The sequence below is a fragment of the Alexandromys fortis genome, unplaced genomic scaffold (genome assembly GCF_014885135.2).
Source record: "Alexandromys fortis isolate MF-2015 unplaced genomic scaffold, M_Fortis_MF-2015_v1.1 scaffold_91, whole genome shotgun sequence".
NCBI lineage: Eukaryota > Metazoa > Chordata > Mammalia > Rodentia > Cricetidae > Alexandromys > Alexandromys fortis.
Genome location: NW_026067968.1, coordinates 6890332 through 6907807, shown reverse-complemented (window position 1 = coordinate 6907807; position 17476 = coordinate 6890332). Strand labels below are relative to the sequence as shown.

Below are 17476 nucleotides of genomic sequence, written 5' to 3'. Positions count from 1 at the left end.
CAGGGGTTGGTATTTTGAGACAGGGTTTCACTTATAGCCTTGGCTGTCCTGGAACTTGATCTATAGACCAGGCTGGTCTTGAACTTATAGAGATCAACCTGTCTCCTGCCTCCTGAGTGCTGTCATTAAAGGTGTGCACTGCCAACACCACCACTCAAGTTGAGGGAGGCTGATTTACATAGTGAATTTTTAGGCCAGCCAAAGCTACATGGTGAGATTTGTCTCTAAGTAAGTAAATAAATAAATAAAAATTTAAAATCCAAAGATCCAAAAATGTATATTTGTTCTTTGTTTTTTAGGAAGTAAGTGTTCATTGCTTCTATTATTGTTTGCTTTTTAGTTGTCTCAGAAGTACCTGAAATAGCACTTCTATTACTATTATAGAATTCTAATACTATTATAGAGAAGGGAAGTAGAACACATTACAAACAGGAAAATGTAACAGCAATGTTAGTGTTCTTTACCAGTCAAGGGATTAATAAAAGAACATTCTGTTAATAAGATTTGCTTCTTTAAAAAGTATTTGAGTGGCTGGAAAGATGGCTTAGCAGTTAAGAGTACTTACTGGCTGCTCTTCAAGAGGAGCCAGTTCAATTCCCAGCACTCACATGGTTTATCACAACTGCTAGTAAATTCAGTTTCAGATCTGATGCCCTCTTCTGGCCTCTGAGGGCATGCACATATGTGGTACACAGACATACATGCAGGCAAAACACTTACAATAAAATAAATCAATCTAATATTCTAAAAAAAATATTTGAAATAGAATTTAAACTGCCAGCACTTGCAGAGATCAACACTTAATAATAATTTGGCTGCCTCTGCAGGAACTGTAGTGAACCTTTGGACATCTATTGCCATGTGTAGTATTTTAATAAATAAAATAATATAGCTAGTTTGTTTCATTTCTTTGAAGGATGCAAGGTATACTGCTTTTTAATAAGTAACTAAATTTAAAGACATGTTTTCATTGTTCCCTGTTGGACACTGGAAATTTACTTTGACATGTTTGTATGTTGCCTTATTGTTTTTGATTTCTCATTCATTTTACTTGTGTTCGTTAACAAAATATGGTGCTTGTAATGTTCTTGGATTCCAGTATGTGTGTTTGTGCATTCCTGCTTTGACTAGTGTCCTTGTATTGTTTCTGGAGTAAACTGTAGTCTTTCTCCTAGAACGCCCCATCCCCTATGACCATATGATGTACGAGCACCTGCAGAAGTGGGGACCTCGCAGGGAAGAAGTGAAATTTTTTCTTCGACATGAGGACTCTCCAGCTGAGAGCAGTGAACAAGGTAGATAAATGTTTTCTTCATTCGCATATTAACTTTTATCATATTAGTTAATTTTATAAAAATTATTTACACATTTACTTCCTTCACTCAAAATTGCCGGGAGAGAGAATGTATATTTCATGTGCCTTTGACCTCTGCAGTTGCAGATATGAGTATGTTACAACCCATAGGCACAGGCTCTTGCTTTCTTTCAGGACACCAAGTTGGTAAGATAATGCATTCCCAGATATGATAATGTGTAAACATGCAACGTGTGAAGAGATTAATTCTATTAAACACCACATAGGTCAAACATCAAGAATTTAAAATAAAACCTTAAAATAATAAAGGAAAAGGCTATGAGAAAAACTCTGATTTTAGAGTGGAACAAGCCTTTCTCAGTGTAACATCATACTACCAAAGACAAGACCAATAAGTATGCTATTTAAAACAAAAACAAAGCCAGGCATGATGGTACACACCTTTAATCTCAGCATTCAGGAGGCGGAGACAGATAGATCTCTGAGCTCCAAGCCAGTCAATGCTACATAGTGAGTTCCAGTTTTAAAAATAAACAAGAAAAAAGAAAGAAAAAGAAGAACTGATGGCCTGTAAGCATCCCGACTACATGGATAACTCACATGGTGAGTATATTTTTATTTCCATGTAAGAAGTCTTAGAATTTTATAAGAAAAAAAGTGTTTGATAGAAAAGCAAGAGACTCTGTCTCAAATAAATATGTACATACATACAAACATATAAACATAAATGCATACGAACATATATACATAAATAAAAGCATAAAACTGGGCCAGAAAGAAATGTTTTTTACCAGTTAAGAGCACTGGCTGTTCTTGCAGGGAACCTGAGTTTGATTCTGAGCACCCAGATAGTGGTTTTGGTTTATAACTATCTCTTAACTCCAGTTCAAGGGGATCTGATGACACCTTCTGACCTCCTTAGGCATGAAGCACATATAGCACATCCATGCAGGCAAAACACACATTAAATGAATAAATCTTAAATACAAAAGCACAAAGCCTTTTAACCCATCAGTTCTTGTAGAAGGTCTACATTCAGTCTGTTACTGCACCTATACAAAATAAGGGGCCCACAGTATGGCTCATCAGCTCCTGCTGGTGGGAGCACTATAAGTGCCCATAAAGAAGTGGGACCGTGAAATACAGCACATCTGTGTGGTGGAGGGCTCTGCAGCTCTGATACAGAAGAAATTTTGTGCCCTGGCCTAGAAATGTGTCCAGTAGAGGAAGCTGGTTGCCTAGCAGTGTCCATGCCATACTGGAACTGCCTTTGGTGTGACTCAGACAAGAGTGACTGTATTATACTAATGGTTTCTGTGTGTGAAACAGCTTGTGAAAAGCTGGGCATGTTAGCCTGGGCAGAAAGGAACAGGCAGGGGGTGTTGTTAATTGTAGACCTGTAGCAGGCCTTCTTTTGGACCACCAACCAGCTCCCAGATCCTGACACAGACACTTATTATTAATCATGAATGCTCACCCTTATCTTATGCTTTTCCCACTAGCTCTTATAACTTAATTAATTTAACCTGTTTCTCTTTGTCTGCCTTTTGCCTAGGGACTTCTTAGCTTTCTTTTTTGTGTATTTTTCAACAGAGCTTCTTTGTGTAACTCTAGCTGTCCTTGGCCTCACTTTGTAGACTAGACTGGCCTTAAATTTACAGAGATCCACCTGCCTCTGCCTCTGAGTGTTGAATTAAAGGTGTGCACCACCATACCTGGCAGTAAATAAAATTTATTTTATGTATAAGGGAAGTGTTTTGCCAGCATGTCTGTCTGTGCACCACTTATGTGCCTGGTGCCTTCATGTGTGAGTGTGCACCACATGCATGCCTGGTGCTCTCAGAACCAGAAAGGTGTCAGATCCCTTAGTACCTGTAGTTACAGAAGGTTGTGAGGGTACTGGGGAATTGAACCCTGGCCTTCTAGAAGAGCAGCCAGTGCTCATAACCACAGAGCCATCTCTCCAGCCCCCAGTTAAAACACTTTGAAAGCTAGTCAATTTCATGTTTGAGATAGATTATGGTGTGTGTGTGAGAGAGAGTGAGCAGCAACACATGAAAAGACTGATTGCACACTGCACTGGGCAGTGATGGCGCACGCCTTTAATCCCAGAACTCAGGAGGCAGAGGCAGGCAGATCTCTGTGAGTTTGAGGCCAGCTTGGTCTACAGAGCAAGTTCCAGGACAGCTAGAATTACACAGAGAAAGAGCCTGTCTCAAAAAATAAAATCAAGCCGGGCGATGGTGGTGCACGCCTTTAATCCCAGCACTCGGAGGCAGAGGCAGGTGGATCTCTGTGAGTTCGAGACCAGCCTGGTCTACAGAGCTAGTTCCAGGACAGGCTCCAAAGCTACAGAGAAACCGTCTCGAAAAACCAAATAAAATAAAATAAAATAAAATCAAACAAACAAAAAACTGATTGCAAAACATTCTTAACTGCACTAAGTCTTTGGTATTTTACATTTATGCTCAATAAATATGCAAATAAGTGAAAAAGTTGAAGGGTTGGTAATTATATTCGTTAATTTTTTTTTTTCATTTCTGTGGGGGAACAAAACAGATAAGAGCCAAAGAGATGGCTCAGCAGTGCTTGTTCCTCTTCCAGAGGACCTGAGTTCAGTTCCTAGCGTGACTATCAGGTGGCTCACAACTACGAAACTCCAGCTCCAGGGGATCAAATACCCTCTTCTGGCCTCTGTGAGTGTGTGCGCGCGTGGGCACACACACGCATGCACACACACACACAAATAAATAATTAAAAAAAATTAAAAGACAAAGATCTTTTGAGAGCTAGAAAGACACCTTAGTGGTTAACAGCACATACTGCCTTTACAGAAGCCCTGAGTTCAGTTCCTAGCACCCAGCTAACAACAGTGTGTAACTCCAGTTCCAGGGCATCCAGTGCCCTCTTAGGGCCTCTCTGAGTATTGCCCTTATGTGCATAAACCCACACACAGACACATATATATATATACAACTAAAAATAAAGAGTTGGGTGTGATGACACATACAGGAGGATCTCTGTGAGTCTGCAAGCAAGTTCCTGGCTCAATAGCAAGACCTTGTCTCAAAAACAATAATAATGATGATGATAATAAAGTTTTTTAAAAACTGGAAATAATTAAGTTCAGTACTCATGTATGAAAAATATAAAGAAATCTAGGAAAAAAATAGCTGTAAACCAAATTTCCTTTGGTTTACAGTTTAAATAGACGTGGTCGGAAGACTGCTCTGCCTGGCTGTGATGGCAGGACACAGAACATGAACTCTCTACCTCTTTTTATTCAGTTCAGAACCCAAGCCCATGGCCCAGTGGTACACACATTTAGGGTGGGCCTTCCCACCTTTTTGGAAGCCCCCTTCATAGGCACACATGGGTATTTTCAAGGTGTTCCTAAATCCAGTTAAGAGTTTGGATGAACTATATCAGTAAGCTTGATCTTCTCATCTCTTTAGGTGGCCGTCAGACTCAAGAGCAGAGAACTCAAAGAAATGTAATAAATGTACCTGGAGAAAAACGCACAGAAAATGGGGTAAGTCATGTGAACTAAATTTGTTGCCTGAGATTTCTGTCCTGCCCAATTCCACAGTTCAGTCCCAAAGAAACACAGAGGTCTACATTAATTATAAACTTGTTGCCCTATTAGCTTAGGCTTATTATTAACTAATTCTTATATCTTAAATTAGCCCATTATTATTGTCTATTTTAACCACGTGGCTTGATACCTTTTATCAGCAATGCATTCTCATCTTGCTTCTTCTGCATCTGAGTCACAAATGCAGATAGTGCCTTTCCTCTTCCCAGAATTCTCCTGTTCTCATCGCCCCGCCTCTACTTCCTGCCTGGCTACTGGCCAATCGGCATTATATTAAAATACAACTAATAAATCTTTACAGGGTACGAGATCATTGTCCCACAGCATAAATTGATTTTTTTTTTGGTATGATAGAGTACTTGTCCATACAGGTGTACTTGTGTTAGTGAGCATGTGTAAGCATGTGTACCTGAGTCTGTGAGTCTGCAGAGCAGTGGTTCTCAACCCGTGGGTCTCATATAGATTCTTACATTATGATTCATAACAGTAGCAAAATTATAGTTATGTTGGGGGTCACCATAAAATAAGGAACTGTATTAAAGGTCGCAGCATTAAGAAGGTTGAGAACCCCTATTGTAGAAGCCAGAGGACAACTGTAGTATTGTCTCTCAGGACCTGTACTCCTTGTTGTTTTAACCTGGGATCTAACTGGCCTGTAACTTTCCAGGTATGCTGGGCTATCTGGTTAGTAAGCACAGAAGTCCACCTTCCCAGCACTGAAACAAAGAATTGACCAGACAGGCTGGTTTTATTTCTTCAGTGTTAATGTTCTGACCACTCTGTCAGGATTGAATAACAAAGTTGTTGGAAGGTGTGCATGTCGAGCACTTGCCGTAAGAGAAAGAAGGGATGGAGACAGAGTTAATAATAGTTAATAATAGTATTCATAAGTTTTATAGATAGTAACCATGGAGCCTGTCTTAGTTGCTTTTCTGTTGCTGTGAAGAGACACCATAATGAAAGCAACTTATAAAGAAAGTATTTAAATTAAGGCTTGCTTATAGTTTCAGAGGTTAAATCCATCACCACCATGGTAGGGAGCATGGCAGCAGGCAGACAGGCATGGCACTAGAGCATTAGCTAAGAGCTTGCATCCTCATCCAAAATTGGAGGCAGAGAAATCAAGACTGGGCCTGGCAATGACTTTTGAAAGCTCAAAGCCCACCTCCAGTGACATGCCTTCACTAATAAGGCCACATCTCCTCCAACAAGACCACACTTAATCCATCCCAAAGAATTCTCCTAGTCTGGTTATTCCGCCTATACTTTCTGCCTGGCTACTGTCCAATAAGCATTTTATTAAACCAATTCGAGTGACAAATCTTTACAGTGCACAAGAGATTTATCCCACAGCAAGGTGTTGGTCCTTTCCATCTACCTCCCATTTTGTTGTTCACCAGACTAGCAGGCTAGCTAGTCCCAGGACTCTCTAGTCTCTGCTCCCTTTCCCTTTGTAGGAACCATGGGATTACAGCTAGCTCTGCATAGGTCAGTTTATGTGACTTCTGAGGATTCAAACTCAGGTCCTCACACTTTATTTTATATTTTTGTATGTGCTACAATGAACATGTGGATGCCAGAGGATAACTTGGGGAGTCAGTTTCTCTGCTTCCACCATGTGGGTCTCAGGGATTGAACTCAGGTTGTCAGGCTTGGTGGCAAGCGTTCTTATCTGTTGAGATATCTGAATAGCCCCCCAAATCCTTTTGAATTCTAAGATTTCCCATTACCTGAACTGCAGGCGTGGTGACATAAATATGTTGAGTAGAGGTATAGTAAAGCTGAGGAGGATGAACAATAGATGGATGCTCAGCAACATTCTTTTTTTTTTTTTTAAATTTATTTATTTATTTATTGATTAAACATTTCTGTCTCTTCCCCACCGCCGCCTCCCCTTTCCCTCCCCCCCCCCCTATCTATTCCCCCTCCCTCTTCAGCCCAAAAAGCAATCAGGGTTCTCTGCCCTGTGGGAAGTCCAAGGACCACCCACCTCCATCCAGGTCTAGTAAGGTGAGCATCCACGAAACTGCCTAGGCTCCCACAAAACCAATAGGTCCAGTAGAATCAAAAACCCTCAGCAACATTCTTACATATTGTAAAGGAAGAAGGCTAGTTTTGATAGGTCTTTGATCTTTTTTCTTCCTTGATAAAATTGTTAATGTTAAGAGCAACAAAATTTAGACCTGAGACTAAAATTTAAAGTGTGTTTATGGGGCTGGAGAGATGACTCAGTAGAGGAAAGCACAGTCTTTTCCTTCAGATGACCTGGATTCAGTTCCCAGCACCCACGTGGAGGGTTACAACCAGCTGTAACTCCAGTTCCAGGGGATCTGACACCCCTTATGACCTCTGAGATAACTGCATTCATGTGGGTACACAGACGTAGAGGCAGACAAAACACTCAGACACATCAAATAAACCTTTTTTTAAAGTATGTTTTTACCTTCTATAAGAGCTTGTAATTAAAGGGAGCCTGAGATCCAGTCTTGAGGACCAGCTGCCAACAGCATCACATCAAAGATGTTTTAGTATCTTTTATAGCATACACACCTGGCATTTAATCCTCTAATGCATTGCCTTGTAAAGCACTTTATTGTCTCCAAAGCACTTTTACATGCATTTTAAAATTAACAAGATGTTAAAAATATTTTCCCTATTACTTCTGTGTCTGTCCTGGATAGAACAATTGCATAGTAAATGTTCTGCCTTGTGAGCTGGAACCAGAAAAGCATATCAAGCAGCAGCATGAGGGATACAACAGGATGCTGAACTGATGTGAGTCATGCCCATTAGCAGCTGCTCAAGCAAGGGCTTGGGAGGTTCTGCTCTCTACAAACTACGGGTCAACCAGACAGTCTGGTTTAGGCGGTCGCTTGACTTCTGTAAAGACACTTGGCTGACTCTGTGTGGAATTCCAAAGATCTTAGTTCTTTGATTCAGTAAAAGTGCTCACTGAGATGTTTACTGTTTTGAAAGGACACAGTCCATCAAAAAAATGTTCTTTGATAGAGTCCTGGAAGCCTTTGTCTTGTCTACTCAGCCAGCCTTGTCAAGAACACCAGCTCCTACTTTATTGCTATATGTCCAGCATGCTGCCAAGGCCAGTAGATTCCACCTCATTTTTTCTAAATGTTACAGGTTTAACTCATATTTAGGTGTATGGTCTACTTTGAGTTGATTTTGTGTGTGTTATAAAGTATAAATCCAAATTCTTTTTTTGCACACAGACACACAGATACACACACAGACACACACAGACACACACACACCTACACACCTACCTCCAGTTCTTCCAGCACCATTTGATAAAAACACTAGCCTTTCACCAGCTAACTTGTCCTGATGCTTTTGATCACTTGAATACAAATGTTAAGACTGACTTTTGGAAGTAACTACTAATGTGGTCTCTCAATCTTCACTTTTCATGTGGTACAACGGACTCAGCTATGCTTGTCAGATAAACAGTTACCTAGAAAAAAATTCTAGACTTTAGCTTCTGTAGCAGGGATGTGGAGGGCAGGGGAAGGCCAGGATTTACCTGCTCTAAAAAGCTTTTGTTTAGTCTGCCTTGTGTAGAAGCCTGTTATTTCATCCCCTTGCCAGCAGTTCATGTCACAAGTCCCTGTGACAACTCTGTGATGTGACTGGGATGCCCATCCAAGGTCACTTCTGTCTCAGGCTTGTCTCAGATGCCATATTGTCCCTTGCTGTTTCTGCACAGGTGCTGTATGCTCCTCTTAGACCTGCTTTGTGTTGTGTGTTATAGGAAATCAGAAATCTCTTTCATTTAGTGGTATTTGAGATTTAAAGAATCTAGGAATAAATAATCCTCAATTTATGAGTGAGGCTGTATAAATTTATTTTGACTTTGTCAGACTCACTGATTCTGAGAATTAGCATCTATATATAATACTAGAAAATTCTCTATGTATTTTATTATTCTCCTCTTTTCTTTTGGACCTCGATGGGATACTGGTTGTGTTTTGTTCTCCTTTGCTGTGTGTTGTGTTCTGCATCCTTTAATGAGAGACATCTTTCAGCCAATGAATTTGGCTTCAGCCTTATGTGTTTGATTTCTTAGTATATATCAAGTTGTCTTAATATTTATTAAGAAAAAAGGAGACAAAGTCTGGAAGGAAATACTTGAGAATCATACGCTTGATGAATAATTTGTCTACAGAATATATAAAGAACTCTGAAAACTGAATAAAAAATAACCCATTTTCTTTTTTTATTTAAAATTCTCATACAATATTTTGATCATGTTTTCCTCCTCCCCCAACTCCTTCTAGATCATACCCACCAGCTTTGTTCTTTCTCCCTCTCTCTCTTTCTCTTTCTCTCTCAAAACACCCACAAAACAAACAAAAAACAGTAAGACAAAAATTCCACAAGAAAACCCATGGCATTATTTTGTGTTTTCCAACTGCTCCTGGGCATGACCTGCCTGGAGTGTTGTTGATATACCAAGTGAGACTTCACTGGAGAAGACTCGTTTTCTCTTTGCTACTAGTGGGTATAAATTACAAATACCTTCTAAGTTAGGGGGAAAATAACCCCTGTTTTTAAAAATTGGACATACTTCACCAAAGGAGATACGTGAATGTCCTGTTAAGTACATGGAATTGTGTTCAGCATCATTAATGTTCAGGAGAATACAAACTAAAATCATTGAAAAACCTGAAGCTAAAAGATTGATATAGCAACTTCTGTCGGGGAGAGGAGAGGCAGGAACTCTGATGCATTGGTGGGTGGGAGTGTAAACTCTGTAATCTGCAAAGGAGTTTGGCAGCTTGGAACTTAAATGTCAATCTGCCGTATAAACACCACCAGAGAAAGAAGCAGATCTCTGTGTAGACTTGTATGTGAATGACACAGCAGCTGCTAGAGAGCCACATCCAAAATGGGCAACGCCTGAGGGCAGATGGTAGCTTTGGTGTTCTTTCATTGCCAAGGTTTCTGTCTTCTGTTGATTGCTCTCTTTGCTCAGTGAAGCTTTTAAGAATGGCAAAGCATCCATATACATAAATTAACAACATTTTAAAATAAACGTTTTATCTTGCATTTAGATGGTTACCATGAGTCCTGTCAGTCATGCTCTTGGAAACAGTCACTCACCCTGGTACTCTGCTTATGGTTCTCCTTAGAATCAACACAAACTAGTATTTTTTTTAAAGATTTATTTATTTATTATGTATATAACATTCTGCCTCCATGTATGCCTGAAGGCCAGAAGAGGGCATTACAGGTGTTTGTGAGCCACCATGTAGTTGCTGGGAATTGAACTCAGGACCTCTGGAAGAGCAGTCAGTGCTCTTAACCACTGAGCCATCTCTCCAGCCCCACAAACTAGTTTTTTAAGGCAGGGTCTGCCTAGACCTAGAATTTGCTTTGTAGTCCTGACTGGCTTAAGACTCATAGAGATCTGCCTGCTGGGATTAAAGGTGTATGTCTCCATGCTTGACCCTCTCTCTCTCTGTCTCCCTCTCTCCCTTCCTCTCTCCCTGCCTCCCTCCGTCCGGCCCTCCCTCTCTCTCTCTCTCTCTCTCTCTCTCTCTCTCTCTCTCTCTCTCTCTCTCTCTCTCTCTCTCTCTCTCTCTCTCTTTTGCGGGCTGTTTATTTTATGCAAATGAGTGCTTTGCATGTATGTATGTCTGTACAACTCACGTGTGCCTGGTGCCCGTGGATTCCAGAAGAGGGCATCTAGAACCAGAGTTACAGACAGTTGTGAGCTACTATGTGGGTGTTGGGAACTAAATCCAGGTTTTCTGCAAGAAGAAGTGCTCCCAACTTCTGAGCCATCTCTTCAGCCCCTCTTGTATTTCTTTTTTTCATTGTGAGCTATCCATACAGAAAAAATGTGTAAAATGTGCAGTTTAAAGAATTGCTCCAGAGTCTTTTGAGATTGCCTGTCAAGGTTAGAATTTCTTGCTTTATTCTTTTTGAGGGTTTTGTTTGTTTGTTTGGTTGCTTTTTTTGTTTGTTTTTGAGACAGAGTTTCTCTGTAGCTTTGTAACCTTTTCTGGAACTCACTCTTTAAGACCATGCTGGTCTAGAACTCAGAGATCCACCCATCTCTGCCTCCCGAGTACTGGGATTAAAGGCATGAGTTTGTTTTATCTTTACAGACACTAAATCAAGATGTTTGGTGAAGGTCATTCCTAAACTTCTGATCGGATTTCACAAGTTGTTTTTAGAGACAGAAATATAAACAAATCATAGTTGTGTAAAAATTACAATCAAACATAGAACAAGGAATCAAAGGAAGCTGTGATTCAGTTAACTGCATCAAAGGCATTTCAGAGATCACCAGAGAGAGCAACCAGAGGCTGCTGCAGAGATGTGGGCTAAGAAGCAGTAGACTTGGTAGTGGCAGAATTAGAAACTAAAGTGCAGGTACATCAAGTGTGGGGACAACTAGAGCTCACTGCACTGAAAGCTTAGATTAAATCCTGTTTTGAGACAGGTTTCTGTTATTCTAGAGATCTTGATTGGATTTGTCTTCTCTGCCAGGTAAAGATTAAAAGACAGGGAAAATCCTGAATGCAACAGGTAGTAGCAGGGATAGCAACAGATTGCAGACACAGCAGACAGCAGGAGCTGCTAAAGAAAGTAAGGATCACAGAGGAAAGCAGAGGGGGACTTGGGAAGCTGAAGCCCAGTCTCTCCTTGAGGCCTGGGGATTTTCAGGGTCTCTGAGGGAAGCTGGTAGTTCCACAACTTTGTGGTAAAAAACGTCCTGGTCTGGCCCCAGACTTGTAGGGCCAATCCATAGGCAGAGTCTACGGAAGTTCACTATCTCTATTATCTAGACTTGACCACTCTCCCTATCTGTCTGCATGTCAGGGAATCTGTTTTAACTCCTAGTCCGTCAGTACAGTTTTCATACATATAAAATGCCATGGAAAACATGTTTCTGTAAGGAGCAGTGTATACATACAGTTGGCATACCAAATATCATGTAGTGCAAGCTGTTGTATTGCCAGAGAGGAAGCAGCACCTCAGAGGGGGTGGCTGGTGGGTGTAAGATGCAGGGGACTCATTCTTCAGAATAGCTTTGGAATGACATTCTTCTCTACCCGGGCAATTTCATCTTGTGGGTAGATGTGTGGCTTAAAGGACAAGAAAGGATCTTTAGGATTGCAGATGCCAGTACAAGAGTAGTCGAAGCAAGAGGTTAGAAGATGTGTGCAGTAAAGCAGAAGCTCTGAAGACCCACACTCTGCCAAAGGCCACTCTGAATTGTCCCAGGTTGAAGGAACGATTGAGTTGAGTAAACTGATGCGTTTTTCCTGCCTGAAGTTCTAATACCAGAATATCACCTTTCTTTTTAGTGGAACTTGTTAGTGTAATGAGTGATGCTTTGGGGACCTGTATTAGTTACTTCTGTTGCTGTGAAGAATGCCCTTGCAAAAGCAACTCAAGAGGAGAAAAGGTTTTCTTTTGGATAGAGTTTATCATTATGGGGGAGACATGACAACAGGCAAAGAAGTTATGGTGGCAGAAGCAGGAGGCTGGTTGATCATATTTCATCACGCACAGGAAGCAGAGAGGAAAGCAGAAAGTGGGTACAAACTATAAAACCTTAAAGCTTGTATTGTACTTCTTCAAGTGATGTCCCATAACACTTCAAGCAGCACCACAGTCTGGAAACCAAGTTCAAACACAGGAACCTATGGGGACATGTCTCATTTGAGTCACTACAGGGGGGCTTGGGGATGTTTCACCTGACAGTGGGGGTGTGTGGAGACTGGAGAGGAGCTAAGGTCAGCAGAAGTGTGCTACTGGTCTACTTTTAGTACATTAATACCTACGGAGAACAGCTAAACACATGATAGACAATAAAGCCGGAATATTTTTAGACAAGGTGTTCTTCCCACACTTCCTCTCTCTGTGGTGCATTCGTGACTTGGTGCATATAAAGCAAGCATCCTACCAATTGAACTATTCCTCAGCCCCACAAACAGGATCTTCTTTAGGTTTGGTTTGTTTTTCAAGACAGGGTTTCTCTGTAGCTTTGGAGCCTGACTTGGAACTCCCTCTATAGACCAGGCTGACCTCAAATTCACAGAGATCCACCTGTCTCTGCCTCTGAAGTGCTGGAATTAAAGGCGTGTGTCACCACTACCTGGCACAGGATCTTGTTCTAAAACTCTCCTCTCTCCTTCCTCTGTCTCTTGTCTTTTTTTGTTTGTTTGTTTTTGTTTTTCTTTGTAGTCCTGGCTGTCCTATAACTTGCTCTGGCACAACTCACAGAGATCTGCCTGCCTCTGGCTCCCAAGTGCTGGGATTCAAGTCATGCACCATCATCACCACTTGGCTAGAAACAGGATTTTAACAGCCCGAGGTAGGCCTGAACCTATCCTGATCTTCTTGTCTTGACTTCCCAAGCATATGCACCACCATGCTTGACAGAGCAACACTTTTTTTTCCTTGTTTTGTTTGAGAAAAGATCACACAGTGTAGCCCTGACTAGCCTGCAAATCACTATGTAGACCCAGCTAGCCTCATAGTCACAGAGGTCCACCTGCATGTGGTGTACACACACACACACACACACACACACACACACACCCCTCCCAAGTGCTGAAGTTAAAGGTGTGATCCACCTGTCTGGCTTTGCTCATTCTTGTCATATCCCCAGTCGATTGATTCACTTCCTTTTTCCAACCAGTCTCCCTTTTACTTTTGTGTTTGTTTTGATGAATTTAATTAAGTTTGGTTATAAGAGTACTAATGAGGAGTTACTTCAGGAGCATGGGCAATTTACCAGTGGCTGCTGCCTCGCCATTAACTGTCAGTAACTCTTTAGGAAGTCATGTAGTCTGGTGAACCCTTCCCATCCGTGACAGAATGCTGACAGGCCCAATTATATGCAGTATTTGTACAAGGAATCACAGCTGCTGTGAGGCCACCAGCACAGCAGCGTGTTATGTCCCAGGTCAGTGTTCCATACAGATCCTCCCTATCTTCCAGCCCTTACAGTCTTTATTCCTCATTCTTCTTCCAGGATGTTCCCTGAGCCTTGAAAGGGATGAAACAGATATCCCACTTATAGCCAGGCATTCAACTGTCACTTATTCTCAGCATTGGGCCAGTCATAAGTCTCCACAATCACCATTTACCACTCCAAAACTAAGCTTCTGTAACTGATCTCTGGACAGTGTAATCGTCACAGCACGTCCAGTTAGCAAGACAACTGTATTAGCTTACCCATTAGGGCCTATGACCAAGCTTAAAATACCATGCATGAACTCCCTCAACTTCTGTCAGAAAGCCATTGGTGACCCTGCTTATGTGGCTTAGAGGGCAAAGGTGCTTACTGCCAAACCTGAGGACCTAAAATCGATATGGTGGAAGGAGGGAGCTGCCTCTTTAAGTCACCCTCTGACTGCCACCATGTGTACTAATTAAATAATTAACTAATTATTGCAAAATATCTAACTTTAAAACGAGGCCCAGCTCTGCATTGCTCCTTCAGGATCTTTAGGTAAAAGAAAAAAAAAATGTTTAGATAAGACTATTGAACAAATCTTGGTTCATCTGTTTTGCTGTAATGTAGAGTGTGCTTAATAATCATAAGAGTTGAGGAAGAGGGCTGGAGAGATGGCTCAGTGGTTAAGAGTATTGCCTGTCTTCAAAAGGTCCTGAGTTCAATTCCCAGCAACCACATGGTGGCTCACAACCATCTGTAATGAGGTCTGGTGCCCTCTTCTGACCTGCAGGCATACATGCAGAAAGAATATTGTATACATAATAAATAAATGAATGAATGAATAAATAAATAAATAAATATTTTTTTAAAAAAAAAAGAGTTGAGGAAGAGGCAGGGCTGGTAGAGCATGGGCTGCAGCTAGAGAGATGGCATGGCAGTTAAGAGCTTGCTCTTCCAGAGGACCCAGATCCAATTCCAGCACCCATATGGTAGCTCACAACTGTCTGTAACTCTTCTTCCTCTGTGGGCACCAGGTATGCCTGGGATGTAGACATGCATGCAGGCAAAACACCCATATACATAAAATTAAATTCGAAAGTTAGAAAAATAATTGTAAGAAGTTAAAGGGTGCCAGAACTTAAAGGGATCCTAACTGTATGTGTAAAAGTAGAAGTAGGAAGTAGGTAGTGGGGATCTGAGAGGGTGTCCAGTTACAACTGAAGGGATCAGAGGAAGACAAGTCCATTAGAATGGAGCTCTGAAACTATTATGAGCTACCTCCTTCAGCTTGTTCCTTATCGTTCCTATGACTGTTCTCCCAGTGTCCTCACATACCCGCGTATAGACTTGAAGACTGCAAAGTGCATGGAGCACATCTGACAGAGTACAGCGTGCACATGGTGGGGCTTAGTGAGTCCTGTTCTGTGTTCATGGTTAAGAGCACAGGCTGTCTGCGTCTGCTCACTTTCTCATCTGCCAGTTGGAGTCAGCACCTGCCTGATTCTGAGACTTGTGTGGAAAGGGCACATGACCAGACATTATGCTCTAGTTCTTTCTTTTTATGTTCAAGTCATATGCACCATTCTCTGTTGGGTAATAGATGGGCCATGCAGAGGGTTTTTAATGAACATTTGCATTTTAGATTCTATTTATATTCCTCCTCTAGAGCAGATGACAGTGAAATGGTTTTTCTTGCTTCTACCTACTTATTTCCTTTTCTTTTCTCTTTCTTTCTTCCTTTCTTTCCTCCTCCTCCTCCTCCTCCTCCTCCTCCTCCTCCTCCTCCTCCTCCTCCTCCTCCTCCTCCTCCTTCTTCCTCCTCCTCCTCTTCCTCCTCTTTTTTTTTTTTTTGGTTGTTTGTCCTTAAACATTTGGCAGCCCCATTTGGTCAAAAACACCTGTTAAACCCCTATTGAAAACAGAAGAATTTAAGTTATGCACATCCACAAATGGTCACATATGTTTATTAAATATACTGTTTATGCATTAGAAAAATGGTATTTAGAGAAAATTAGACCTGTTGTTTACCTTTAATAAAAGTGGTCTGTTGTAAGGAGAGCCTCTTGTTCATCCTGGCCACCCAGAACCAAAATAACCACACAGAAACTGTATTACTTAAATCACTGTTTGACCCATTAGCTCTAGCTTCTTATTGGCTAACTCTTATATTAATTTAACCCATTTCTATTCATCTGTATATCACCATGTGGCAGTAGCTTACTGGCAAAGTTTCAGCATGTCTAACTCTGTTGGCTCCATGGTGTCTCTGACTCTGCCTTCTTCCTCTCAGCAGTCCATTTAGGTTTCCCTGCCTAGCTCTGTTCCTTACAGCTCTGCTATAGGCCCAAAGCAGTTCCTTTCTTAACCAATGAAAGCAACACATAGACAGAAGGACCTCCTATGCCAGTGGTCACCAGATAGAAGTTCTTCTGAAGAAAAACTAAGTTTTATTCTCCTAGGGACCCTACCTAGAATCGAGCTTCACGTGAATTCTGACACTAGAGAAAGGTAATTGCAGAGGTAAGTACAGACTGATGAGTACTTCTGTCCTCTATAGGTTGGGAATCCACGCGTTGAACTTACCCTCTCAGAACTTCAAGATATGGCAGCCAGGCAACAGCAGCAAATTGAAAATCAGCAGCAAATGTTGGTTGCCAAGGTACATTAAAAAAGAAACAGCATTCAGAATGTGTACTTTTCAACTGGCCTTTCAGATTGAGGTTGCCTTTGTGGGTGGTGACATGGGGCTGTGCCAGGAAAGTGCTGAGCAGTGTTTATGTGTTGCATGCTGTGTAGTGGCACAGGTGCCTGAATCTTTATAGTGTTGGAGTTGCATCAAAGCAAGAACCTTTGATTCACAGAGTAGGAAATGGTTGGTTCTAACCAAATGACAGACAGATGTGGAAAGAAAAGATACTTCCCGTTGTTACTTCCAGGTTCCTAGGTGAGATCTCTGCCTCTCGTTGGTTTTTCTGTCCTAGAGAAGACTGGCAGTCTGATGAAAGCTCAGGCAGAGCCCTAGAAGTTAACAAACAGACTTCAAAAATGCTAATCCACGTTGAGTGTTTTAGGGTTATTACAGTTTGGGATATGGTTAGGACTCCTTATACATCCCAAGTTCTGCTTTTGTATGTAAAACCCCATAAAGTAGGCTAGGGAATTTTTCTAAATCATGGTTTAGTTATACTTGATAATCAACTAGAAAAGATCAGAGCCACCACCTACCGCTTATGGGGGTTATTCATGATGTGAAATGTCTTAAAGTATTCTGAATCTACTTTAAAGAGAGCCTCTGAACATTCTAGCTTGGCTTATTCTCTTTTTGTGATTTTTCTTTTACTTGTGTGTGTTTGGGTGTATATGTGTGGGTTACATGTATGCCATGGCACAGGTGTGAAGAAGAGGACAAGTTCTTGGAGTTGGTTCTCTTGTTCCACCATGTGGGTCCCAGGAGATGAGCTCAGGTTCAGGCTTGGTGGCAAATGCCTTTGTTGACTGAGGTTTCTGTCCTCCCCAATTCCTGCAGTCATTAAGTCCCAAAGAAATACACAGAGATCTACATTAATTGTAAACTGATTGGCCTATTAGCTCAGGCTTCTTATTAACTCTTAGATTAGCCCATAATTCTTGT

At 41.3% G+C, this 17476-nt stretch overlaps 1 protein-coding gene across 5 annotated transcripts in view; it reads left to right on the top strand.

Annotated features, from left to right (window-relative positions):
- Ppp1r13b (protein phosphatase 1 regulatory subunit 13B) overlaps positions 1–17476 on the top strand; it is a 77269-nt gene that overhangs the window by 39887 nt on the left and 19906 nt on the right. For all 5 annotated transcript variants that reach the window (XM_050154657.1, XM_050154659.1, XM_050154660.1 and 2 more), the window contains exons 3-5: positions 1176–1295; positions 4771–4847; positions 16403–16504. In XM_050154657.1, coding sequence (XP_050010614.1) covers positions 1176–1295; positions 4771–4847; positions 16403–16504 — 299 coding nt within the window. The remainder of the gene's footprint in view (positions 1–1175; positions 1296–4770; positions 4848–16402; positions 16505–17476) is intronic.